This window comes from Rattus rattus, chromosome 3 (genome assembly GCF_011064425.1).
Source record: "Rattus rattus isolate New Zealand chromosome 3, Rrattus_CSIRO_v1, whole genome shotgun sequence".
NCBI classification, from domain to species: Eukaryota; Metazoa; Chordata; class Mammalia; order Rodentia; family Muridae; genus Rattus; species Rattus rattus.
In genome coordinates, this window is record NC_046156.1 from 144,353,345 (window position 1) to 144,381,260 (window position 27,916).

A 27,916-nucleotide genomic window follows, 5' to 3' on the forward strand; every position below is an offset into this window, starting at 1 on the left:
GTAAACAGGCACAAATCAGAGACGATTAGAATCGCAGTGCAGTGAGTTCAGTAAATAAACTCGGGGTTCTTCACTTCTTTCTTCTTTTTCCGATATATACAGTAAAGGATGAAGTTGAGTCCTTGCTCCCCCTGCCTCTACCTCCAAACAGCTGGGATCACACACACACACACACACACACACACACACACACACACACACACACACACACACACACACACACATACACACACACAAGACACACACACACACACACACACACACACACACACACACACCACACCACGTTTGACTGTTCTTCCTGCTTCTGGGGATTGAACCCAGGGCCTTGTGCAGGCTCAGCACATACTCTACCGCTGATCTCCCTACTAGCCAAATACTACATGAACAAAGAAAGGCAGACCCCTCAGAGGAGGAGGCAAGCCTTCCTGGAGGAAGTAACAGGTAAACAATATATAAATTATGAGAATGAACGTAAGCATAAGTTAGATACGGGGGAATTTAGTTGAATATGAGTTGAGGTGGGGCTCACAATGAAAAGTGAGGGTAAGAATTAACAAAATAAAAATAAGCCCAAACACAGCTTACAAGAGAAAATAAGTTACGTTGCTGACGCTTGAAAGCATCCAGCCCACCTCTATCCGGTGTAGGCACCACCTTCAATGGCCTTGCAGTCCAGGTTAGTAAGTTTAGGAGAATGTGAGGCTTTACCTACCCTCATGAGAAAGATCCATGTATGATGTGAAAACAGAAGACAGTAACGGACTATGGAAGGACGGGCATTTCCCCTGTTTGTAGAACCACGGCCACGCCCACCGCCGCCCCAGCCCCACAGCATATCCTGCCTGCCCTGACTACAGCAACCGTAGCTCAGCAAGTTGCAGCCATGCGGGGGTGTGGGACCTGAGGGTGCCTGGAGGTTGTGAGACCGTAGAAGTGATGGCGGGAGTCACTACAGTATTCTTTAGTGCAATGTAATCAGCGTAATTCTTTGTATTCACCGCCTCAATCTTCCAGGAAGCGACGTTAAGTGATGGAGAGTGGTGCATTAGCGCCCTCTGCTGTATACTGCTGGGGCTGCCGCAAGCAGCCCAAGACAAGAAAGCAAGAAGCCCTGAAAACGTTTCCTAAGTGGGTCGATTAATTAAGAGGGGTATTAAAATATATTAATGGGGAAAGCATTCTCAAATATGACAACAAATGACAGGTATTGCGTTTTGCATATATTCATGATAAATTAACTGCCTTAAAAGTGAATCACATATATGGGTACCCCAGCTGTGGGTAAGGGAATGTGAGCACAATTCAGAGAGACTTCTCCTGAGTTATTTATTTGTTCATTTTATTTATTTTATCTTACACGGATGGAGGACCGAACCAGCACTATACCCACTAGCACTACTGGCTTGTATACAATGACAAAGGTCGTCTTGTTATTTGAAAGAGCTATAAAACAGTTCAGAAATAAGCATGCTGGGACAATACCATGATTCCCTGTGAGTTTTTGCCACTTAGTGCTCATTTTTGGAACTTAAAAAAAGCTAACTGGATTCCACCCACCCACCCAAGCAAAGAGCTGACCCGGAAACATTTCTTCAGGAACGTACCAAAGGGTACCATAAAACTCTTGGTTTGTGGAGGAGAGAGAATGGTTGGGGGGCATAATCTAGCTACTTGTAAGAAATCAGTATTTCTGAGAAACAAAATGTTTATCTTAGCTACCTGACAGCATTACTTGGGCAACAGAAAATACAGATGGTCCACAACATTCTGGCCTAGAAAATCAGATTCACGGTTTCGGACCTCATCGGTGGCACATGCTCAAAGCTCTCAGATGATTCCCAGATGTCTCCATAGGCGCTCATGACTTAGCTGGGTCATCTGCACAGAGAAATTCTGCTGATGTGAAAAGCATCTGTTTCCACGGAGATCACAATCTCCCTTAGAATTACTGTTTGCTGGTACTGTTGTCATTTATTGAGATGGATCCTGCTCTAGTAGTCTTGGCTGGGTGGGTATTCGCTATATATCCTAGGCTGGCCTCAAACTCATGGCACATCTGCTGCCTCAGCTTCTCAAATGCTGGGATCACGAGTGTCCACCACCACCAGTCCTGGCATCTTGAGTAATAAATTGACTGACTCCGCAGCGCTTTGCACAATGTGTGATACAAGGTGCTCTAGAAATGCAAACCTTTAGAGACAAGGTTTCTCTAGGAAGCCCACTAACCTACATTACTCCAGCCTGGAATACAAGCAAAGAGTGGGCTTGAGCATAGAAACCTCTTGCCTCAGTAAGCATTAATAACATTTATTATCAAAGAAAATACTTTGAAAATTAAAGGCCTCGGGCCTTGAAACTCACTAGGCCTCTGGCTGTTTTTCCTTCCACACCCACCATCTGCAGTGAAACCACAGCCAAGATGCAGATTTCATTCAGGAAGACCCTTACTGAGAAGAACATCACGCTCAACGTTGGACATCCTGACACTATGGAATATGGAAAGCCAAGACCCAAGATACGGGATTCCTCCTCATCCTAATGGTGGATGAGCTGCTGGAAGAAACCGTACTTTGTCTGACTACGGCATCCCAGAGTTCACTCTACTGGGGGTTGAGACTTCATGATGGTCCTGAGGAGAAAAAATACACCACACTGTCCTGAAATACTCCAAGGAGCACGAAAAGGGCCAACTTAGGGCCCTTCCCATGAACGTTATGCCAGAGTTCCCATGGCCAGCCACTTTGACAAACATCGCAGCAAATACATTGTCTGGCTTACTACTTCACCAAACCTGATCACAAGTACTCGTGTATGACTTAATAAAAAGTTAGGAGCTGAAAAGATTTGAAAGGATAAAGTACTTAGGGCGAGTGGACATGTAACACTGGGAGTAGAGCATCTTAAAGTGACTGCTGGTCCTCCTGCCCAGTAGCTCTCAACCCGAGGGTTGTAAACCCTTTGCGTGTGTGTGTGTGGGGGGGATGAACAAGCTTTTCACAGGGGTCACCTAAGACCACTAGAAGACAGATATTTAGATTATGAATCATAACAGTAGCAAAATTACAATTTTATGAAGTAGCAACAAAAATAAATCTTAAATTTTTGTTTTGAAGACAGGGTTTCTGTGTGTAGCCCTGGCCTTGAACTCAGAGATATACCTGGCCCTCCCTCCCCAAAGCTGGGTTTAAAGGTATGTGCCAACAAAATTACTTTTATGGTTGGGGGCGCCAGAAAATGAGGGACAAGTATTAAAGGCTGCAGCATTAGGAAGGTCGAGAACCATTCGTAAACAGTGACTGCTGAGAATGAAGGCTCCCACCCAAGGTGAGGGCTCCCGCTCCTGAGAAGCGGCTTCTCCGCTTTGTTGGTAGTGTGAGCTGAGTCTTCTGATGTTGCCCCTACCGGCCCAGAGACCGTGATGCCCCCGTCTGTGTGTCTTGTGTGCTACAATCACACCCAAACATCTGACCCAGTGACTGTGACTTAGCTGCATTGTCATTCCTAACCTTCCGTTTCCCATGCAAATTATCTCTCTCCTACCTGGGTCAGCTGTTCTAATCACTTCCTGCAGACAGATGCACTGCCCAAGAGTGGGAAATAGGGGCTCAGCCTGGGTCCTAGACGTAGTGACCAGAAGAAAAAGAATGTACAGGCGTCTTTGTAATCGTGAAAGGCCTATGTAGCGTCAACTGGTTTGGACAGGTGCAGCGACAACTGGAATGGTGTCCTGGGAGTGCTGGTTTGTGTGGCTGTCAAGTTGGATGGGAATTTCCATGGACTCTGCTATAAAGCACCTGCCAATGGCAGCTGCAAAGGAGACCTTGGAAAAGTAGAGACTGAATAACTGGTTCCGACCTGAGTCGGGAGAACATAGAGCATGGCATGAAACTGAGAGAAGCCAGCAGTTTGGTACAAAAGGAACAACTCAAACAGGACCTTCTGGAGGGGGCACCCAGGAGGGAACTGTGCATCGGGTGACCTTTCAGGAGGTAAACATGGTGAGGGTCAAGACTTAAGAGTCCATAGTAAGGGTGTGACGGTCAAATCCAGACACGGATGGCTCCCTCGGTTGGAAACAAGAGTCAAGGGTGCACCCTCAGGATGGTATCATGCCATCATAAGGGGAAAAGGAAACACAGAAGCAGACAGTAAACTTTCAAGGTAATTCTAAAAGCAAGGGGGCAGAATGCAGATCACCTTAAAAGTAGCCGCAATTTTCCTTCTTTAAATTAGGTAATCACTGGTGACTTCAGAAAGGGCAAGCCTTTGAGAAGCAGCAGCCGAGCTAGGCTGGAAATTACGTTTTTTTCTGTGCGACTATCACCCTGGGACATTCTCTCCTGATTGGATACTTCCCCACAGACTGATCTGTGCTGCCTTCGAGTTGACTTTTGGTGTTTGCTGTTTCCAGGTTTCAGTGTTAGCAGCTTGTGTTGGGGTGTTGTTTTCCTGTCAACTCTTGAGTGAATGACTGTACCAAGTAGGTTATGTTTGCTTGTTTTGTTAAGAATGAATTTGCTTGGGATTGGGGATTTAGCTCAGTGGTAGAGCACTTGCAAGGCCCTGGGTTCGGTCCTTAGCTCCGGAAAAAAAAAAAAAAAATGAATTTGCTTATATTCGTAAATGCCCTGTCCTGTGTGTAAGCTTTTATATAGACAGTTTCTAATGTACAGGTATTTGTAGAGCAAACTTCATGACCTTTTCTTTTTTCCTTTTTCCTTTCTTTCTCCCGAGTGCCAGGGTTATAAGGCCATGGGTGCCTCCTCACCTTCTGAAATTGTGACGATCTTCTCATGAGAAAGTTACTAAGGCAGTTCAGTTTATCCATCTGTCTTTAGGTTGAGTGTTGGGTGCACTACTGACCTAGATTTTTGACCAAAGTGAGAAAAAACATGCTGTCTTTCAGAAACTTTTACTTTTTACAAGAGTGGGGTCTCCACAAACCATGGTACAAGTCTAGATCAGTGGATAGCTTCTAGCAGTCAGGTTTCCCCTTCTACCGTGTGAACCGCAGGGATCAAACTCAGGCTGTCGGACTTGAGGGAGAGTGAGTACCTTACCCACTGACTCATCTGCCTGGCCTCGTCTTCCTTTCTCTGGGATTTCAATTCTAGAACTCGATCTTCATACCTGAAGGGGTGGGTAGGTACATCTCTCGCCACGGACATGCAAGTTCATGCCACTGGCAGGCAAGAGTAGTCTGCTCCCTGCCTGACTGCAGTGGCAAGGAGACCATGGTCTACCTGGGTCTCTTTACCTCTCCGAGCTACTTACCTGGCCCAGGGCAAACACCACCGCTTTAATTACAGCACTGTGTTCATATCTGGCGGACAGTCAGATTCTGACTTTGCCTTCTGCTTTCTGATGGTTTTTGGCTACTTGGGGCTCTTTGCAATCCTGTGTTAGTTGTTAATTTCTAGCTTTACCTCTTGTTATAGTTCAAAAATTGTCTAACTCCCAAAGACCCATGTGGTAAAGGGCTAGCCCAGACACTGCGGTAGTACATGCCTATACTGTCAGCAATATGGAGGCAGAGATAGGAAGACTGTGACTTCTAGGCCAGCCTGGTCTACAGAGAAAAAACATGACAAAAAAAAAAAGCCTAAATAATCAAAAAGATTTTAGGGTAATAGTTTGGGGAGAAAAAGGGGGGCCCTAGTGAGAAACCTTAAGTCATGCCCTCAAGGGCAACTGTGGCACCCTACTCCCCTCTCCCTTTTCTTCCAGGCCAGGAGTGAGTGCTATCATTGTAACATATGCGGCAATATGATGCACAATCTTGCCACAGGACAAAGCCACAAGGCCAACCGATGAGACTATCACTCCAAGCTGAACCAAAGCAACCCTCTTCCTACTCATCACCTCAGACAAACTGTCAACGGGATAGAAGGACAACATCTCCCTCCTCCAAATACCACCAGGATTTTGATCAGGAAGGCAGTGTAACTAGATACCCATCTGGAAGAATTCACATCTGAATAGCACGGGCTCCAGAGCACGAGCAGACACGTTACGTTTGCATCTCAGAACCTAAGAGGGTAAGGCAGGGCCATCAGAAGGTCAACCTTAGCTATGGAACAATTCTGAGGCCAGCCATACACAAATAAATACAATGAAATAAAATGTTATTTGTAAGTAAATAAATTTAATTGCAAAAGCAACCTGTCTTGTAATAGGATTTACATGGTTCATGATGTTTTAAATGCATGTAATTAGCAGCATAAATACAGTAATTGCACGGTCCAAATCAGAGTATCATATAGATTTAATATATCAAATCGTCCAACAACAAGGTAATAACTGCCTTGGAACTTTACAAGAACACCTCATTTTATCCAACGCAAGGTTCAAACATACTAAGAACAAAGTCTGCTCCTATGCCAGGTGCCAAGGCTGGACAATGAATTAATCCTTTGAGAAGGAATGGGAGTCATTGCATTTTCTTGTGTTTGAGAGGCCCAAGACCTTATAGAATATCCAGAGAGAGCAGTGGTGAAATTCAGCAAGTTTTGAAAGAAATCAAAAAGTTCACCATGAACGCCACAACACACAGGTCAGCCCAGCCAACACCACGGTATGGATCTGAATGTGAATACTGCATTTCGTAAAACGTCACACTGCCACTAACTGCACCAGGTACATGGAAGACGTCTGTGGAAATTTCTCTCTAGCATGGGGGCTCCGAACAGAACCTACAACACACAGCAGTATACTAACTGCAGAAATGCCAACTAGAAGCAATGGCCTCTGACAGGGTGGCCCTATGAAATGGCACAGCAATATGAAATGTAAAAGGACAGTGAGGAAACTTTTACTTCAAAACAGGAAGCGACAGTACAATGGTTATCTTATTCTGACACATTAGAAGCAGGAATTGCAGCTTCAAGCACTCAGTGTGAGGTGTCGATTGGAGATCGCCTACTGTCTGACTGGCTCTGCACCAGGTGCTGTATTACAGTGATTAATAAAACACGAAGGCCCTCTGCACAGGGAGAGCCTGCTGGCTACAGCCTTACAGCCTTAATCAAATATGGCTTTTGGAACAAAGAGAAAACTGCTTACAAAAAAGAAAACTTTCTCGTTAAGAACTGTGCATATAAATAGTATATTAAGTTGAAGAGGATCATATGGGCTGGGGACTATTTCAATGGCTAGTTCATTAATTATACTTCCTGTATATTTTCCCCAAGGATATTATTACATGCAAATTTTCTTTCAATAATCAAATATTCCATCTACTTTTGAACATGTCATCTGTAAAAAAAAGTTCCCGCTTAAAAATCAGGACTGCAAAGTTAAATTTAAATCAGTGACATCATACATCTTAAACATCCCAGGGAGAGCAGGTGTGACGGAGCTGGACGCTGTTCTGCGTGCCTAACTTTCGTCGTCTCGTTGTAAAGGTATTATCTCAAGTTCTTTGGCTATTCTTTCTGCTAATGCTAAATTACTTGCGGCAATTATTCTCCGGGACATCAAATCGAATGGTCCGCCTGAAATCAAATCAAATATGGAAAAGTTATGCCTGAATGAAACAACTGAGAAAAGACAGCACACAGCTATATCCTCTGGCCATGCAATATTTTAATATGCTCAAATTCTCTTAAAAAATGCATCACCCAGGGTCAGCTTTCATCCTCGAGGATGGAAGCTTCTAGGCATCTTTTCTGAGTAAATACCAACGTGAGGAACTCTAATTGGACAGCCAGATCCTCTTTCTGCTTCTCATGGGCACTCTTCCATTTTGCCCCTGTCGGAGGTCTGACAGGCACACTCACACCCATGCACTGTCACATGTGTGAGGTCTGAGGACAGGCACACTCACACTCACACACTGTCACATGTGTGAGGTCTGAGGACAGGCACACTCACACCCACACACTGTCACATGTGTGAGGTCTGAGGACAGGCACACTCACACTCACACACTGTCACATGTGTGAGGTCTGAGGACAGGCACACTCACACTCACACACTGTCACATGTGTGAGGTCTGAGGACAGGCACACCCACACCCATGCACTGTCACATGTGTGAGGTCTGAGGACAGGCACACTCACACTCACACACTGTCACATGTGTGAGGTCTGAGGACAGGCACACTCACACTCACACACTGTCACATGTGTGAGGTCTGAGGACAGGCACACTCACACTCACACACTGTCACATGTGTGAGGTCTGAGGACAGGCACACTCACACCCATGCACTGTCACATGTGTGAGGTCTGAGGACAGGCACACTCACACCCACTCACTGTCACATGTGTGAGGTCTGAGGACAGGCACACTCACACCCACACACTGTCACATTGCTTTCCTCACACTTCCCGTTTCAGCATGCTGAATCTCATGGTTACTGGTGAACCCTCTGAACCCAGGCTTATTCTCCTCAATCTCATCTTCTGCTCAGAGCTAATATCTAGCTAATATCTAAATGACGCAGGTCAGAGCAAACTAGGTGGAGGACAGAGCCACTGTTCACTGCCACTATGGTCCTGGGCAAGTTCATGGTCCAAGCCTCAGTCCTAGGAGGCCAGGCCTCTCCAGGCCCCTGGGGAACTCTTGCTATGCACAGTGAAGAGTCTCAATTGTTCCTCGATATGTAATGCCACGAGCTACCCCACTGTCTCATCAGCTAATGTCTGATCCTACAGAGACCCATCAGCTTTACTTTCTGTTAGGACATGTCCCACCGCTTTTTTAGGACTTATATGGCAAGAAAAGCCTCAATGCTTTGGGGTGCCATGGTTTCACCTGTCACATCCAGCAGTACTCCGCCAGCCTCTATGACGATGATGCCAGCTCCAGCCATGTCCCAGCAGTGGATCCCCATCTCGTAATAGGCATCCGCTCCTCCCGTTGCCACAAGGCACATATTAACAGCCGCTGTTCCAACACTCCGGATTCTAACACGATGAATGAGATTGGAGGAATTAAAGAACTCTCAAAAGGAGTGTTTCTCCCTCTACACGGTCATCTCCTTCTGAATACTGCCTGAGACTGCTTACCTAAGTCTTGAGAATATCGCAGGATAAAAGCATTCTCCAATTTTAAAGTATACAACATTTAATGATCAGGGCAGGTTAAGAGCATTTGCGGCTCTTGCAAGGGTAGGGAGGCTCACATGATGGAGTCCCAGGGGACCTGATGCCCTCTTCTAGCTTCTGCAGTCTAGTACTTACGTGGTACGTACGCACATATGTCCAAGCAAACATTCATACACATAAAATAGGAATGCATTTTTTTTAAAAATCTTATCACTATATACTATGTAAATCATGAATTTTTTACAAAGCAATCATTCAATAAGATAAACGTGACAATAAAGACTTTAAGAGGAAACAAAACAAAACAAAAACACACCAAAGCTAGCCAAATGTGACACACACCTATAATCACAGTACTTGAGAGGCAGCAGCACAAGGGTGGTGGGTTCAAGACCAGCCTGGAGTACATTGTATCAATGTTGTCTCAAACAACCATCACCAAAACCCCCCCAAAACAAAAAACCCCAGACAAACAAGAAGACTGATACTTGTGTGGGTTCCTGCTCCTGGAACCCAGAGCTTCAATGTCTTTATTTTACATAGTGCTGCGTGGGTAGTCTCCAGCCGTGTTTAAAACACCACATCACTTATGGGTTAGTAGCTGGAAAGCCCCTTGCTCGAAGCCACAAGAGGCTACCTGGGTTCTGCATGACCAGCTGGTCTTTAATTTTTAAAAAGTCATTGCTTTCTACAATTAATAGGAGCTTTAAAATGCTCAAAAAATGTCAAGCACATAACAAAATAAAAGACTCTCAAGCCATCTTACAGGAAATGGCCGAGCAATGACAATCAAGCCGACCAGCATAGCACGGTGCAAATGCTAATCTCAGTACTTGGGAGGCCAAAGCAGGAGGCTCAGGAACTCAAGACAAAATACGAGAAACCATGGGCACTTGTGTTGGATGTGCTTCGAGCGTAGGCAGAAGGGGGAGGCCAGGGCTGGGGTCTCACACCCGCAACCCCACACTTGAGAGGCCAGGCAGGAGGACAAGAGCTCGAGGCCAGCTTGGGCAGAATTAGACCCTGTCTCGAAATCAAGCGCATGGCAGCAACAACCACAACAAAAAGGAGGCAAGGAGCAGGGGACATAATGTCTACAAGTCACTTTCAAACGATGCACTCTGATGCCTTTAAGATGTGTTTACTCATCTTGTTTATTGTTGTTGTTGTTTATTGTTGTTGTTTATTGTTGTTGTGGTGGTGGTGGTGGTGACAGGCTTTCACTAAATGCCCCAGCCTGGGTGGAGCTTTGTCTTCCTACTTCAGCCCCTCTAACAGGGCTGAAGCTACAGGTGGCTGCCACTGTATCTGCTTTAAACACCGTCAAAGACAGACATTTAAACCTCTGGAAATGGGCAGAGATACATTCCCTCAAAATATTTATTTTTCAAAAGTACAAGAAAATTAATGAATTCTATGTTTTTCCATGTATCTAAAAAAGCAAAGAAATACAAACAAAGACTGTACAACATCTTTCATAAAGTCAACCTTAAAAAAGGACAGGAATGACAAGATGCCTGTCAGCTCAAAGGGTACCCCACTTCCCCCCAAAGGGCAAACCCACTGACTCCAAAGCTGAGCGTAGGCCCAGCTCATCCTGGACCATAGGAACTCTAAGGTTAGACAAAAGCCGGCATTCCTTAGAACTGGTAAAATCAGTTCCTGTCTGCCAAGGGGAGTCACTTCCCTTACCACTGGCAGAGGAGATGTATGGCTCCATTGGCACATACCTGTGGCTATGCATCAAAGCCGGAACCAGTTTCCGAGATCCCTCAGATCCCACCAAAGAACTTGTTAGATACACATTTCAAAGCCTTCACACCAGACGCCTGGCCTTCCCTCCCCTGGCTACTCCCTCTTTGTGAGTATTCTCAGTGTATGGTCTTGTCGCTGGCCCCTCCTGCTCTCTTGCCCCGCTGTACTCTGTTCTCCCCGTCTCCCATCGCTTCCCAGCCCTGGCCACACTCAATCTACGTCTGTTCTGGACTCCTCCAGATGCACCTGGCTGTTCTTGCTCCCGAATCCAACAGAAACCTTAACTACATAATGGAGAGATCGTGTCAGCACTTTCTTTACTCACCACAGACCCCCTGCCCCGCCAGAATAAAACCTCTTTGACTGGGAGTGTGTTTTACAACTTACATTTATATCAAATGTAATGAGGAAGTAGCAAGAACAGTCAATCTAATTAACTGCACATGACAAGTCTTAGCTTATGAAGAAGGTACGGTGAACAGGATGCTAATGCTTAAAATGCCAGACTTGAGCACAACTATAAATCTGGTGATACCCCAGGCTACATAGTAAGACCCTGTCTGAAAGGAAGCAAACTGAAACCCAAACCCAAGAAGGTCTGTGTCCCTCCTTCTTACGTGAGATATGGGCCATGTGGACCAGACAGCTCCCGAGCACGCTCTTGTGCTCGGCCACTCAGAGACCCCTCGAACAGTCATCCCTACAGTGAAACTTTGCTGACACCTCTCTCGTGAGCTCTCAGGCAGGGGGATACACAAAGCACGACTCTGCCAGCAAGCCACAAAGGCAGGGACCCAGATGCTTCATCTGATCTTCCTAGAGAGTTAAGAGAGCTTGCACTGCATCAAAAGACCTGGGTCTGTTCTCACGCTCAGCTGGCTCTGACTTCCTTCAGATTTTCATGGTGAAGACAGTGAAGGGGTGCCTCAATTAGACCCCAAATGCAGTGCTTACAAATGATGTATTAGTAAAAAGTACCGTGTTTATCATAAATCCGTTCTTTACTAAGTCTGTCCAGTTTGAGTTTACACAAAACTGCAGACTTCAGAGGAAACACTGAGACTGCATGTGATTTTTCTGTACCTTGAGAGTGCAGTTCTCAAGCATGAACCGAGACGGTTATGCCTCGATCTCAGAACGCTGGACACCTCGGCATCAGTTCTCCCAAAGTACGCAACTGGTTCAGCACCGTTCACTTCGTCTCCCGCCTGCTGCCTCACGGTGCTCTGTATGAGCGATTCTGAAATGCCAGGGACAACTCAACCGGCCAAGTACAACAGCTCTTATCCTCGGGACCATTTTCCTCTCCCAACCACTGGGGCAAGGAAGAAATTTATGTTTTCCTCCAGCTAACAGCAAAGTAAAAGCTAAAGGACAGAGCACTTGACTGTTTCGCAGGCATTTTATGACCTACGGTTGAAGTCCAAGCTTTCTCCACACTTTAAACAGTCGGCAGCTTTTAAGAAGCACCTTGTTCTTGCCTCAAGGACATCATTCTTTGGGCCTCGAGAGCTCCATGTTCTGGGAGGTTCTGAGTGGCTAGGTGACAGAACCTCTCATTACTCTGAAGACCACAGACTCACAAATCATAGTTTATACCACGGTCAACAGTTCTCGGAACGTCCTAACTCCTAAGGGGGAAGTTAAATATTAAAGGAAGAGAATGACCCAGAAGCCAGCGCTGTATCCCAGCTCCCTCTAGCTCGTCCCCTGTAGCCACTTCAGTGTCTGAACCTCTGAACTCATCCGTGAAGCAAGCCTACATTAGATGAGCCTTGGAGCATTATCACAGTCTATCCCTGATGATCACTGTCAGGAGAAAAAAGGTAATGACAGTTGGCAATAAGAGAAAGTCATAAAATTCCATTGTTATTCATGATCTCTCCCTGTGCAGCCCAGGCTGACCAAAACACCCAGTCCTCCTGCCTGGGCTTGCTCAGTACCAGAGATAACAGACGCCTGTTACAGAGCCTGGCTTCTCATGGCTTCTCGTTCATTTGAGACAGCTCTTCCTGTGAGGCCAGGCTGTCCTTGAACTATTCTCCACAGTCCTCTTGTCCAGTATCCTCCAGGCCACGGTTACAGGTATGCTCTACCATACCTTGCTTCAGTGGCATTTTAAGAATTATTTTTACTGAAACAACTATTACAAAGGTCAGAAAAATGATATTTATATAACTAATACCTGTATTAAATTTGAGGAAATCAAATCGCTAGCTTTTCCTAGAACCTCTAGGATGTGTACTTGCTTCAAAAACAAAGAAACAAAACTTTTTCAGCCAGGGTCTCACTATGTTTTCCAGACTAAACCCTAACTTCTGGAAGCAAGCAATCCTCCTGCCTCAGCCTCCTAAGGAGGCAGTAGTATTAACATATGACATCGCTCCCAGCAACATTCACATCTGGCTTACCCATCCTGCCATTACTGAAGGACTCTGAAGTTGGAGGGCGGTGTTATGGGTGTAAAACATATAACACAAGCACTCAAAAGGCTAAGGCAGGAGGGTCTCAAGTTCCAGGCCAGCCTAAGCCACAGTGGCATCTTATCTCCACAAAACAGCAAAATAAATAAATAAATAAATAAATAAATAAATAAATAATATGTGTGTGTGTATACAGAACATTATAGAAAGATTTAATAAAAAGAAATCTGCTAAAATTGTAAACATTTATAAACATAAAAATTCAAAAGCAAAGAACTCATGAAATAAACAGTTACTACAAATAATATAGGTAGAAATCACAGGAGAAGCCGTGGCAGGACAATGGAGGCTGACGTAAAGATCTCGCTCTGTGTATTTACAGGTTGTTATCAATGTTCCTAAGGGATGGATGGTACTGGGCTTTGTATGTTTAGGTGGGCAATTATATCTTATCAATTAAATCTAAGGTTATTGTGTTGTGTGTTCTTTTATGTGACGATTTGAGTGTAGGAAAGTGTGTGGTGGCAGGAGACACTGGGCCACCGAGGAGTTGGGATGTGTTTCCACCAAGATATCTAGCAGACATCTTGAGGCACCATGGTGCCAGACCTGGCGAGGTAAAAGACAACTATACCTTTCTTATTTTTTATATTTTACAACAACAGATGGCGAACTAATGTGATGGGCAAGAATCCAGTAGTAATCCTAAGAGTTGAGAGAAAGTTTTTATTTTCTAAGAGGAGGCCAGTGCCCTGTTAAGTCACGTGATCTCTCAAGGGCGGGGTAATTTAACAAAGAAACAGGGAAGTAGCCTGGGCTGGCAGGCTGTAGGTCCCAGGCTGTGTGATAAGTAATGGCAGCTCAGAGAGTTAGAGATTAAAAGCTGCTTTTTAAAGAAAATCTTTTAGAAAGTCTTTCAGGATACTCATATTCTTTTTAACGTGGGCTCCATGGGAATTTTGGGTTGAAATCCTAGTTAGACAAGCTACTTCTTAATTACAGGTATTATTAAAAGGTGATTGAGTTTGTTTTTAGAAAGAAGAGAGTAAAGAGATTACCTGAATCAGGTGGGGATTTTCATCCACAGTTCAGAACTGAGCTAGGGAAAAGTTAGTCACTACCTCCAAGTAGAGAGTTGTGATGAATGTCTGTAACACCAGGCAGAGTGAATGCAGACATATACTATAGAAGTTATTAAGGTTAAAGAAAAATCTGTGGCTCTGGGTAGAGAGCTTAACAGATGGATATATTTTGGGCTAAAATCCTGGTTTGATATGTTGCTTATTGATATTGGAATTGATAGAAGGTATTTGGTTTGTTTTATGAATTACCCCGCTAAAGGTCATATGGCTTGTTAATGCCGGCTAGCGAGGGTTTGTGGTTATTTTTTATATCTACCACAACAGGAAGCGCAGATTCTCTTAACATGGGCTCCACAGGAATTTTGGGTTAATTTCCTGATATCACAGAATACAAAAGCCTATCAGGCTCATTGTTTAGCTTACTTCCTTTTTAAAAAAATTGTTTAATCTTCATAACGGGTGTGACTTTGAGTTTTATGGTTATATTATTACTCTGGGAGAAAGTGCAAGATACAAGCTTTTCTGGTTACAGACTAAGGAACACAGTATTTTGGGAGAAAGATTTTGTCTTTGTGTTTTTAAAAAGTATGATTAGGCTCTGGAAACCCTACAGGGTCATACTGATCAGGTTTGATAGAGGGAGACCGCCCAAAAAATTAATGCAGGAGAATCAAACAAAAAGATTTCAATTCTAAACTTTTGTCTTGAGAGTTGTATTTTACAGAGTGTGCCTACTTGGATTCCTGGTCTCAAGGATTTTCAGCTGGGTCCAGTCAGGACACATCGGCTACAGCATTTGCTTCATTCTTCCTACCCCCTACCCCTAAGGATATCTCAACGCCCATGTACAGCTTGAAGAAGTTATAGAGGGGTCGTTGCCCCAATTCCCTGGACTTTGGGGGGGCTTAAAGTGGTTATTCTAAAGTTGTTTTTATGAGGAATTTAAAATTGGTTGTAATTTAACAGGGAGGAATTAGCTAGATTGAGTTATAAGTCGTAATCTCATTTGTTAACTGAGCTAAAATCGTATCTTTGCTTTGATATAAAATTGATTTGTTAAAAGTTTAAAAGTACAAGGTTTAAGCCAGTCCTTCTACTGATGTCATTACAAACTTCTGAGTTGTTTATACATGTGAGTTAAGGGCCAAATAGCAAACATATTGCTGACTTTGTGAGAGTACTTTCAAGATATTGTTAAGATATAAAGGCAACAGTACAGATTGTCTTATATAGGTAGTTTTCAAAAATGTCAGAAATTTAAAGTTATTTATCTTTTGTTGAGACATATCTGCTCCTAACAGTTCCCCTTTGCCGGATTTAATGAAGAATTTGAACATCTCTACCTCCAGATGAGGCAATACTTTGTGGCTAGGCAGCCACTGTACAAAGCTGCCTATTTCATCTGCAGACTAATACTGTCCAGAAAAGGACAAATTATGCAGAATAGTTGACCGATAAACCCTGCCAAGACAGGGTGATCAGCCCTTCAAAATCTGCATTTCAAGAGTCTGTCCATTGATTTTGGGCCAGAAGGCTGAAGACTTGCACTCACGTGCTGCTAACAGGGGACTGTGCTAGCAGAGATTTGTCTCAGTTCTAGAAGCCGTGTTAGGCTTCCTTTGTGTATAGATACTTGGTCATTCTCAGATTTCTAACGGGGTTGAAGACTGATTATAGTCTCATAGCCTATCAGGCTGTTTAACTCTGAATATACATATTTTATTAGATAGTTATCAGATAGTATACAAGCTAGCCAAGATAAAATATAGATTTTAAGTCTTTCTTAAGCTGGAATGGATATTTAAATGTTCTGTTTAACTGATATAGTGTTGGACTGGGTGTTAAATATATTTTATGCTTTTAATTACAAAATAATAATAGTTGTGCTCAGCTTATATTTGAGAGAAAAGTTTTTTTTTAATTAGACAAAAAGGATGAAATGTAGGATGATGTCATAGGTGAGGCAGGCACAAGATAGAAGGAGACCTGTCATTGGACGAGAAGGAAGGATGGGTGGGAGAAAAGTTTGAAGGAAGAGGAGTAGACTGGAACGAAGAGAGAGGAAGAGAGGAGGAGGAGAGGCCGAGAAGCTGTGGCAGGACAATGGAGGCTGACGTAAAGATCTCGCTCTGTATTTACAGGTTGTTATCAATGTTCCTAAGGGATGGATGGTACTGGGCTTTGTATGTTTAGGTGGGCAATTATATCTTAGCAACTGGATCTAAAAAAAAAAAGAAATCACAGCACAATACGAAATTATTGTACTGTGATACAGAACACAGTATCAATATATTAATAACTTTTATCTATTAAGAAACATTTACAAATTGACTTATAAATGGATACAGTATATGTTTTATGCAAGGACACACTTAGAATAAAGCTAGACAAGGTTAGGAACCGTGGCACACACCTCTAGCCCTCCACTGAGGAGGCTGAGGCAGAGGGACACTGAGGCGCGGGGGAGGCAAGGAGGCAACAGGACTTGAACCTGAGGCCTGCCTGAGACGCACAGCAAAACCCTGCTGTAAAAATCAAAAACAAAATTCATCAAACCAAGATTCCCAAGGTCAACTCTAGTCTCCACACAAGCACAAGCACAGACCCCACCCCCACAAACACACAGAGAGAAATAAAGACGAACCCCTTTAAAGCAGACCCTCTGGAGGTTTGGGTGGGAAAGCGGGGCCTTACCCATGGATGGGAATGGAGCAAAGCCTTTCCATGTTGGAGAGAACAATCCGCAAAGTCTCTGGCTTTCTGGACGAGCCCAGCTCGGTCACCAAGAGTGATTTGGTAATGTCTGAAAGAGGAAGCTATTTCAAATAAACTGCAAGCTCTCAATAAACAAAACTCTACAACAACAACTCTGACACAATTCCGAATAAAATGGGACATTTAAATCCTCTTTCCTAGTTTATCTGACTTTTTTTTCCAAGCTTCAAATGTTAAAGTACTTATAAAACAGGTGTGGTGCTTGACACAGGCCTGCGACTAAAACATCATAGTAAATCATTTTTAAAAATAAACAACAAAGAAAATGAACAAAAAATATTCCCTCGGTGAAGCCTTTAAGAGAAAAGTTAGGGCTGGGTATTGTGCTGTACATCTTTAAATACTCAACAGACAGAGGCAGGGGATCTCTCCGTTCAAGGCCAAGCTGGTCTGCACAGCTAGTCCCAGGCAAGAGCTATAGTGAGACCTTGATTAAAAACAAATCAAAGCCAGAGAGAAAGGAAGAAAGGAAGGAAGGAAGGAAGGAAGGAAGGAAGGAAGGAAGGAAGAAAGGAAGGAAGGAAGGAAGGAAGGAAGGAAGGAAGGAAGGAAGGAAGGAAGGAAGGAAAAGAAGGAAGTTAGGTAGGTAGGTTGGCTGACTAGTTTATGAAAGTCTGCAAAGAGCTCCAAATCTCGACTCTTTGCAAGTTCAAAGTTCTTATTACACTGAAAGGATCCTAAGGTGCAAACTCGAAAATATGATAGAAAGGTGACTCAAAAGCCAATGAACTATCCTACTGAGACAATTCAAACACTAATGTCTATTTCATCATGTACACACACACACACACACACACACACACACACACACACACACACAAAGGTAAACTAGTTTCATACAGACAAGATCCACACTCACAGACTCAACTCCTCTCAGATGGCACCCCTCCATCCCCCAAAAGAAGCCTTGTATCTTTACTGAATATGGAGACTCTCCCACCATTATCTCCCAAGGCCATAAAATATAACAATGATTTATACAGCATCAATCCTGCACCCATAACTAACCTAGAGACAGAGAAAGCAAGGGTAAGTGGGCAGGTTACATGCACATACATCATTTTATCTGAGGAACTTGACCCTCAGAGAGACTGAGAAACCTTCTTAAGGGTTCTTAGGTGGCTCTGCTTGTTGGGAGCACAGACTGCCCTAGAACCCGCTTTACCCAGGCTGGCCTCAAACGCCTGACCCTTCTGCCTCCACCTTGAGTGTAGGGATTCCAGGAAGATGCCACTGTGTCCAACTGATCTCAGCTTTAGCGTGTGTCATTTATGATTCACAGACGGATAAAGGGGTGAGTGACGTTATATCACATCAGGAAATGCTAACGAGTATGAGATGGTGTGAGGTGAGCTCTCAGAACAGGAGCCCTGATGCCCACAGCCACACCCACTCCTACTGACATCCTTGGGGTGCACCTGCTCAATGACATCTGCTTTTCTGCCTCAACTACCATGCTAAAAACCGGGGTCAGAAGGGGAAAGGAAGAAATAGTACAATCGAGTCAGCTAAGACTTGCTAACCCAAAGGTCGATATACAAACACGGAGAACGCAAGCACTGTTTGCGGAGGGCACCAGCACCGGAAGACAAACCCACCTTCCTGCTTCGAGACCCGAAGCTTCTGACCGTTACAAAAGGCGCCTTTTCCTTTCCTGCCGGTGTACATCTTATCTTCCACACAGCTGTACACAACTCCAAACTCCATCTGCACAGGGAAGCAAGTCTCTTAGCAAACCCGGGTATCTTCCCATTAACTGGCAGCAGTTTTATGAATAAAGCAGCAAGGAAATCTAGTCCATTAATAAAATATGTTCCAGCGGCTGAACGGTGGGGAAGTATTGCCCAAACACAGTAGGCCATCAGAACTCCATCCTTCGCTCCCACTCAAGTGTAGCCGCAGAGAACGCTGCCCTTCTCCCAGCTCCGACGGACAGGGCTCTTTGTTTTCTACAATGAACACTGTGTCCTCCTGGGCCAAGAGTCCTGCTCATCCACTCACCCACTGATCCTTCTTCTCTTCTGGTGCCTTCCTGCTGCCCGAGTGAAGCAAACTAAGAACTCAGAAGCAGAGCGCCCTCGACTGCTCAGGCTATGATCAAGGCTTGTTTAGGAGCATGTGGTGTGCCAGGTGACCAGTACAGCCTGTGAGCAGAGTCCTGCGCAGTGACTTATGTTTCAAATGTGTGCCTGTTGCTAAGGGATTCAACTGAGAGGTTCGTGTATGCCAGGCAAGGGAGCTACCACTCAGCCTTGGGCTTTCATTTCGTAAGTGTGCTGTTCCTACCACAGTGCTCAAGCCCCTCACATAAAGCAGCCAAATAGCCAAACAGCAGGGAACAAGCAAAAGGGCCCACGGTCATTACCGAGGTTACTCTGCTGGGTCTCCATCTACGTATTCATTCATGTCTACGTTTCTAAACGCATGCCCCGTTTTCAGTCACCCTCTGGTCCCTGACAGGTGAAGCCATGCTTAGAAATGTCCCACTTCGTCGGAGGCATTGCGAAGCCACACTAACTCCTGACATGGCTGCATGTGTCAGATGGTGATCTGGGTCCTTCCCTGTGTTCACGTCCTCTTCCCAACAGTGGCTTCTCAGGAAACAAGCCTTATCTACTGAGAACGTGCGTGAACACGTCCCCAGCCTTGTAGCAAATGTTTACAGGTGGCACAAAGCAAACATGAAAGATTTACTTTTTTCTCAGGAAAGAAAAGCAAAGTATCTTATAAGCCATATGTTTAAGACGTACCTCTTTATTTACGACGAAGCCAATCGAAACAGCTACAAAGGGAAACCTTTAAAAAGAGACAAAATCCAGACTAACCAAGACAGAATAGAATTTCAACAAGTACATATACAATTGTTTTCAAATCAATTCTCATAACCTCTGAAGACAGAATGAGTGTGTGCACACACACACACACACGCACGAGACGCCTCTACAGAAATTAGCTAAGTTCCTTAACACTTAAAACAAGGTTCCTTTCCTTTTCCTCATTAGCCATAAGCATAGGCTGCAAGGAGAAAAACACTGTCTTTATTCTGACGTGAAACTTGGAGCTGGATGATAGAAAAATTTTAAACTGCTAATCACAGTGATTTTTAGGGCTTCCAGTTTGCACATAGACATCTCATACACAAGAAAATCGGAATTTTTTAAAAAGTTCAGCAAAATAGGTTTAAACATAATTGGAATGGGCTATGGCATTTAACATTGAGTCCTTATTTTAATAAAAACGCTCCACTTTTTTATTCAATGTATCTCAGGCGGTGTTCCATATTTAAAAGACACAGAGTCTTAGCACGTGTGGGTCCTATGCTTTATAGCTTTATAGTTTAGTACCTGTGTATGTAGCACACATGCACACACATACACACATACATACATACACACACCACACACAGGCACATATGCACATGACTACAAGACCACTGATCCTTACCATGTCAGGGACTATACTAAGTTCTTATGAAAGTGAACGACTCTGTGAATGCCACCAAGAAATAATTCTATGAACAGGCGTCACCAATATGGCCATTTTATAAGGTCTTTTTTCTTTCTTTAAGATATTACTATGTACTTTAAACTCAGTATGTAGCCCAGGCTGGCCTCAAACACGTGATCCTCCTGCCTCTACCTCCCAAGTGCTAAGATTATACTCTCATATATGGTGCCACAGTGGTTGTGAAATGACATAACGCAGACATGTCTGAGAGGAGGAACTCTCAGATGAGGAACTGGCTTGTGGGAATGTCTGTGGGGCACTGTCTCAGTTACCAACTGAAGTGAGAAAGGTCAGCCCACTGCGGGTGCCATCCAGGGCAGGCAGGCCTGGGCCACAGAAGAACCAGAGACGGGAAGCCAGTGAGCAGTGCGCCATGGTTTGTGCATCTAGCTCCTGCCTTGAGCCCCCATCTTGGCCTGCCTCCCTCAATGGCGAGCTGTAAAGAGTAAGAAGAAATCGGCCTGTCCTCCCCGTGCTGCTTGTGGTCATCACATTATCACAGCAACAGAAAGAAAACCAGGACATCGGGCTCTTACACATTTTTTAACCTTTGTTTCTATTTCATGTGTATGAGTGTCAGTCCATGCAGCGTGTTCATGCAGAGTCTGTGAAGATCAGAAGAAGGTGTTGGATCCCCTGGGCCCAGAGTTACAAATGGCTGTGAGAGGCCATGTGTGTTCCGGGAATCTGACCTGGGTCCTGTGGAAGAGCAGTCAATGCTCTTAACCACTGAGCCAGCCCTTCAGTCCCGGCTGGCCTTAAGCATTTTTAAAACCAAGGCTTAGAGCGAATAGCTTGTCCATCGTCACAAAGCCAATAAACAAGCTGCTGGACTCGAACCTCACTGTGCAGAACCCACACATTAGCCCACACCCTTTTGGCGACATTTCTCTCTGCAGTGAACTCTGTGCACGGAGAGTACCCCATCAGTGAAGTCAGCGACTTCTTCACTGGCCTACAGGGCCCTGTTACTCTGTCACACTTCCGTACAGTCTTCACAGAGAGAAACACTGGACAAGTCCACACAGACAGAACCATCTGTCTACTTCCTCCACGTCTTAGAAAAGATCTGCACAACACAGTTAACTCCACCACCCATCTCACACACAGCTTCCTCAAATAAAGAAGCATAGAGTGCTTAGGCTTACAGGATTCCCTAAAGTCTGTGTTTCTTGGAGCAGAGACTCATCCAGTGAGCACAGGACAGGAATCACGCTAAAACCATGAATGCATACCGGTGCACAAAGTTGGTCGTCCCGTCAATGGGATCAATGATCCACGTGGGCTGCTCTGTGAAGACTGTCTTTTCCCCGGCTGCCACAGATTCTTCACCAATGAAACTGAAAACAAGAAACAAATTCTTGACACCTAAACTGGATTCAGTACTTTAAGCTCAGGGTCTACCATGAAGCACAAGTCAAGTCTAGACTATTGTTCTGTTGTATTGTTGCTCTGTTAGAAAGAAAGGAAGAAAGGAAGGAAGGAAGAGAGAAAGATGACAATAATAATAATAATAATAATAATAATAATAATAATAATAAACATGACGAAGCTCTGTTTTCCCCAGAGCAAAGGCCTGTGAAACAGTACAGAGTCCTAAGTTCTAAGTGTGATGCTGGCATAAATACAGGGAAAAGCACACACATCTGAAAAGGCTATCCTTAAAATGAGAAATTTAGAAAACACAGTGATCTTAAAAGTAAAAGCACAGGGAGGGCATGGCTGCAATGCCATAATCCCAGCACTCAGGAGGTACGGGGGCAGAGAATCAAGGGTTCCTGGTTAGCCTAGGCAAGAGCGAGACTGCCTTAAAATCGAACAAACTGAAAGAAATACCAAAGGACCACGCATTCTCTAGATCCTAGCAAGACACAGAGCTCATATATCACTTCCTCGAGTGTGAACTGACTTCTGGTCCAAAGAATGCAGCAGGGCTGAGCGGTACAGCCTTGCTTCTGGCCTGGTAGTTTCAAATGTTCCCACTGTTTCTCCCTGGTGGTCCTAGAGGAGGCCAGCTTCTAGGTAGCTCTGAGAATGACACAGAAGTGAGGGACCGGAGAAGCCACCAGCAGACAGCCCTCAGGGAGCTGGAGTTGCCACAACTGCAGAGGTAAAGGGTCCCTCCCTCCTACTGGGACCTTGGTGACCCACTGACGGAAACTGCCAGAGATCTCAGTCAGGGTCATGCAGCCAAGCTACTCTCTACTCTGGCCAAACTGTGAAGCCCTATGTCTGTCGTTCAGAATGACTTTAGAGGAGCAATTCATAACAGAGAATGTTACTGTTACTGAGAATGTAAAGTACCTACAGAAATGACCGTGTATGACTGTCACATTGATTTTAAAAACGGTGTCTTGAGTTCACCAGTTTTCTTCTCGCCTGTTCTTTTTTTTCTCTCTTTTATCATTTGACACTGAACTGTTTAAATATACATATTTGTTCACTTTTCCCTTTTTCTCTTATTTCTAAGCCTTTTTATTGGAAGGAAGGAAGTTCAGTCACAACTTATCTTTCCATCTCAGTGACTAGAAGACTGACAGTGGCCAATGTCACAAGGAGGAAGATGTAACAGCACCGCAGCATAAAACCCTCAAAGGATGGCTTTTAATTTCCTAAAGTTCTGGGGGCTTCCACCTACAAACAGAGCTCTACTGCTGGCCTTGTTTCCAGCCTGCAGGTTCCTGAGACAGGGTCTCACTGTGCAGCCCTGGCTGGCTACACAACTCCCATGCTGCTTACCTGCTCCTCCTGAGTGCTGGAATTAGGGGCATCTGCCATCCTGCCTGGCTGCAACGATGTTTCTGCTGAATTTGGGTCTTTTACAGGGTTTTCTATGGAACTTCCTAATGCTAGCATTTCTCTTGCATATGCGGAACTTAGCAATGCAGGGAGTTTAAGCAAGCTTTTCAGTAGTGCCTAAGGCAGCAGACCGTTACTTCCACCATCTAAACATTCCTCCTGTCAAAGATCCCTCTCTCCCGACCCGGGACAAGCAATCATCCTAACCCAGCACCCAGGGCTTCCTGCTCAGGACTTGGAATCTTAACCAGTGAGGTAAAAATATATAAGAGGTGAGTCAGAAACAGCCAAGCCATCAGTTAAGACCAAGACCACACACACACTATCCAAAGCAACAGCCCAGAAGCCACCCACAGGGTCATCCTGGTCTGGGCTGCCCCATACCCTCCAACTGAGCTCCTTTTCAAGTCGAGTCACCTGTTACGACTCTGGGTCTAGAAACATTTGCCTCATGCATACACTTACTCCAACCTAGACTTAATTTTATCACCATAAAGTGGCAGAAGAAATACCTGTGATATGGGTACTTTTCCTTTATAGAAGACATAAGCATTTTTTCAACTTTTTGGTCAGTAACTGTTACCAAGTCGGCTGGAGAACTTTTAATCATGACATCCATCTTATTCTTTAGAGCTTCACGAATCATCTAAAAAGAAGTATTTGATAAGCAAGTAAAAAAAGATGTAAGTAATTTAAAACCAAACAAGAAGGTTAATTGCAAAGATAACTTCAAGTATTCAACCGGTCTTAACATGTTGTTAAATGTTCTCTTTCCAAAAATGTCTATGAAACAAGACACTTTAGAGTTATGACCTTCTGGGTAAAATATTATGTAATTTTAATTTTGTATCTTACTTTAGATTCATGACTGTCATGGCACAAGCTACAAACTGAAAAATGCAGCTGGAGATGCCATGCGGTGTCAGCGATGCTTAACATTATCACAGGCCTAGGCTCCACCCCAGTGCCCCCTCCACACACTGAATCCACACATACACACATACACACACTGAATACACACACACATACACATACACTGACTATACACACAAATATATACAGACACATACACACACTGAATACACACACATACGCACATGAACACACACACTGAATTCATACACACACACATACACACACTGAATCCACACACACCCACACACACTGAATACACACATACACACACTGAATACACACATACACACACTGAATACACACATACACACACTGAATACACACACACAAACACACACACTGAATACAAATACACACACATACACAAACACACACATACACTGAATATACACACAAATATATATAGACACATACACATACTGAATACACACATACACACAACACACATACACACTGAATCCATACACACACTGAATATACATACACACATATACAAACACACATACACGAACTGAATACACACACACACTGAATACACACACTCATACACATATACACACACACTCACACACTGAATACACGCACACACACTGAATACACACACATACACACACATACACAAACACATACACACACTGAATACATACACTGGATACACACACATACACACACTGAATACACACACACACTGAATACACACACTGAATACACACACACACTGAATACATACTGAATACACACACACACATACACAAACACACAAACACACTGAATACACATACACACACTGAATACACACACACATACACACACATACACGCTGAATACACACACACACAAACACACACACACTGAATACACACACATACACACACACACACTGAATACACACACATACACACACTGAATACACACACTACACACACCGAATACACACACATACACTGAATACACACACACATACACACACTGAATACACACACACACTGAATACACATACACACTGAATACACATACTGAATACACACACAAACATACACACTGAATACACACACATACACATATACAAACACACTGAATACACACACACATACACACACACACATACATTGAATACACACACACATACAGACACACACACACTGAATACACACACATACACACACTGAATACACACACACACACTTTTCACTGTATTTACAGTGTTTAGTAGAAAAGCCCGTGTAGATTACTCGGAACACACTGTGTTGAACAAGACTGCACTACAGTATCTACACACCACACACTATGGCACCCAGACTGTAGTTCATACCTCTCCAGCTTGTCTTGCGAGGATCACTGCATAATCCATGCACTCCTGCCAAGGGTCTGCCATTATCTAAACATAGTCAACACAGATCAGCACAAAACAGTTAAACTGTGCAGGCATTCACTTACTCAAGTGTCTCAACTGGCAACACTTTTGACTCACCCCTTCCCTGGTCCCCAGTAAAACTCATCTTGAAATATTACATATTTTACCCCGTAGTAAACACTCTGGTACTGTTGTTGTTCTGAGTCAATGTTTCATATAGTCCAGGCTGGTCTCAAAGCCAAGCATAACCTTGAACTCCTGATTCCCTGCCTGTGCTTTCCAAGAACTAGGATTACAGACAGGCAGGGGCTATTTTACCCAACTTTACAGAGGTATTATCAAAGCAAACAATGATCTGTGAAGTTGCCTCCCAAAGTGTCCATACAACATCCCATTTTGGGATGTGGCTCTGCCATATCTTATTGTGAGGGGTTGTGGGGATCCCCCTGAAGCCTAGGTAGATGAGGTCGAGATAGTCTATGGGTTAGGTGTAGAATATACAGAACACAGGAAAGGCTGCAAGGAAAACACTTTTAAAGACAAAGGAACGAAGGTTTTGTTGACTCAATGCCAGGGAGTTGAATGCTTTGCACATGGAATTTAAAATAAAAAATAAATAAATAAAAAAATAAGGTAAGGTGAAGAATTTAAGAAAGATTAGAAATACTTTGCCCCATATTCTATGGACAGACTTTACAGAATGCATGCTCGATTCTGATTTGAAAGTTCCCTACTTTGCCTTATAATATTCTGAGAGAAGAAAACTCTAAAATATAATTATCAAAGCAAAGGTTCCGTTTACCTCCTGGACTTCAGGGAGGGGAAGCGTAACCGTGTGACTTGCCAGCTTTCTGCTGGCCTCTAGAGACTTACCACGGGCTTGACTACATACTAACGTGAGTTCCTAGCCCAAGGAAGCATGGACGCTGTCATGCCCAGAAAAGGTGGCTGTCTTTATAAAGCCATACTCTGTCTGCTTCCCAGCTGAGGACAAGCTCCACACTGTGCTTCCTCTTTAAGAGCATCTGAAATCTCTACCCTGTGGTACTGGAGAGAAAGAAGCAAAGGGGACCCGGAGCACATAGACAAGCTGCTGCTGGTTACTGCTTCATTTCCTTGTTACTTGATACAAGGTTGGCTTTGTCCATCCTGGCTCAGTCTTCCGAACGCTGGCTGGGATTGCAGATATGCCATTATGCCTAAGCACCTTTTCCTGTGATACAAGCGTTCAAGTATACAAGCGTATAATGACCACCTTGCGCTATAAACTTGTCACGACAGGACATTCTTGGGTTGGGCCTGCTTCCTCACCAGAAACTGCTCAAGCCTCTCCCACTTCACCTTGTGACAGACAGCATGAACAGAACACCTCCCCATACCCCCATGTCCCTTTCAAAAGATACCCAACTATCTTCAACACAACAGATGCCAACCAACAGGCACTTGCAGGAAAACTGCTGCTGCGACGCAGCTTTTGGTCATCTGTATGCATGCTACATTTTCTCAATCGGTTCTAGTACATTCTTTGAAGAAAGGAAGCTGATAAATGAAAATTTCTGAGGTGCCCTAAAATCTAGAGGTCCAAAAGAGGGAAGAGACAAGGGAAGTCAATTAAGAAATGGTTCTCTGGGGTTTGTTCTTTTTTTGTGGGAAGGCAAGAATGGAGAATTTAAAAGCCTATGCCTTGAAATCCAAATATAGCATATAGCGTTAGCGCTACATCTCAGAAGCACTTTTTAGCCTTATTGCTGGTAGTTCACAAAATGTGGCCCAAGTCTTGGTCCTTTTCCTAGCTGGTATATATAAATGGCTCAATAAAATCTTTTATTTCAGAGACCTTTGCTTCAAGACTTGTTTTCACGGAGGTCATATCCTATCACCCTTCACTCTGGGAACGAAGTCATACAGAGTTAAAACTATTTCTATCCTGTACAGCCGAGCTACCCGCGTCACTTGTCCCCGCTCCTGACGCAGGACATCACCGGACCTGGTCCTGCTCTTCCCTAACCGTGTAAATTCGTGAGCCTGGGAACTTGCCGTGTAGAGCCCTGAGGTCTTTGGCAGAGTCGGGCTCATTCTGCGACATAGAACCTCAGAGACCGAGGACCGCCTGGCGAACCCACTCGGCTGTTTCCGGAGCACTACGGAGAGCACCGCCGGGAGGAGGGCCCGGCAACCACCCCGGCTCAGCATGGGAACAGCTTGTCTGCAGCCCACCAGAAACCCACGCCTCGGACACCGAATAACGCTGCA

General features: G+C 44.2%; 1 protein-coding gene across 1 annotated transcript; it reads right to left on the minus strand.

Annotated features, from left to right (window-relative positions):
• Positions 1-6,128: 6,128 nt before the first annotated feature.
• Positions 6,129-27,864, minus strand: Impa1 (inositol monophosphatase 1). The gene is made up of 9 exons (XM_032898657.1): positions 27,701-27,864; positions 25,622-25,687; positions 23,907-24,040; positions 21,831-21,935; positions 19,839-19,884; positions 18,687-18,795; positions 17,008-17,116; positions 8,761-8,912; positions 6,129-7,496 (listed from the first exon to the last, which is right to left on the minus strand). The coding sequence occupies exons 1-9, from the start codon at positions 27,854-27,856 to the stop codon at positions 7,381-7,383; spliced, it is 993 nt and encodes a 330-aa protein (XP_032754548.1). The 5' UTR covers positions 27,857-27,864; the 3' UTR covers positions 6,129-7,380.
• Positions 27,865-27,916: the final 52 nt, after the last annotated feature.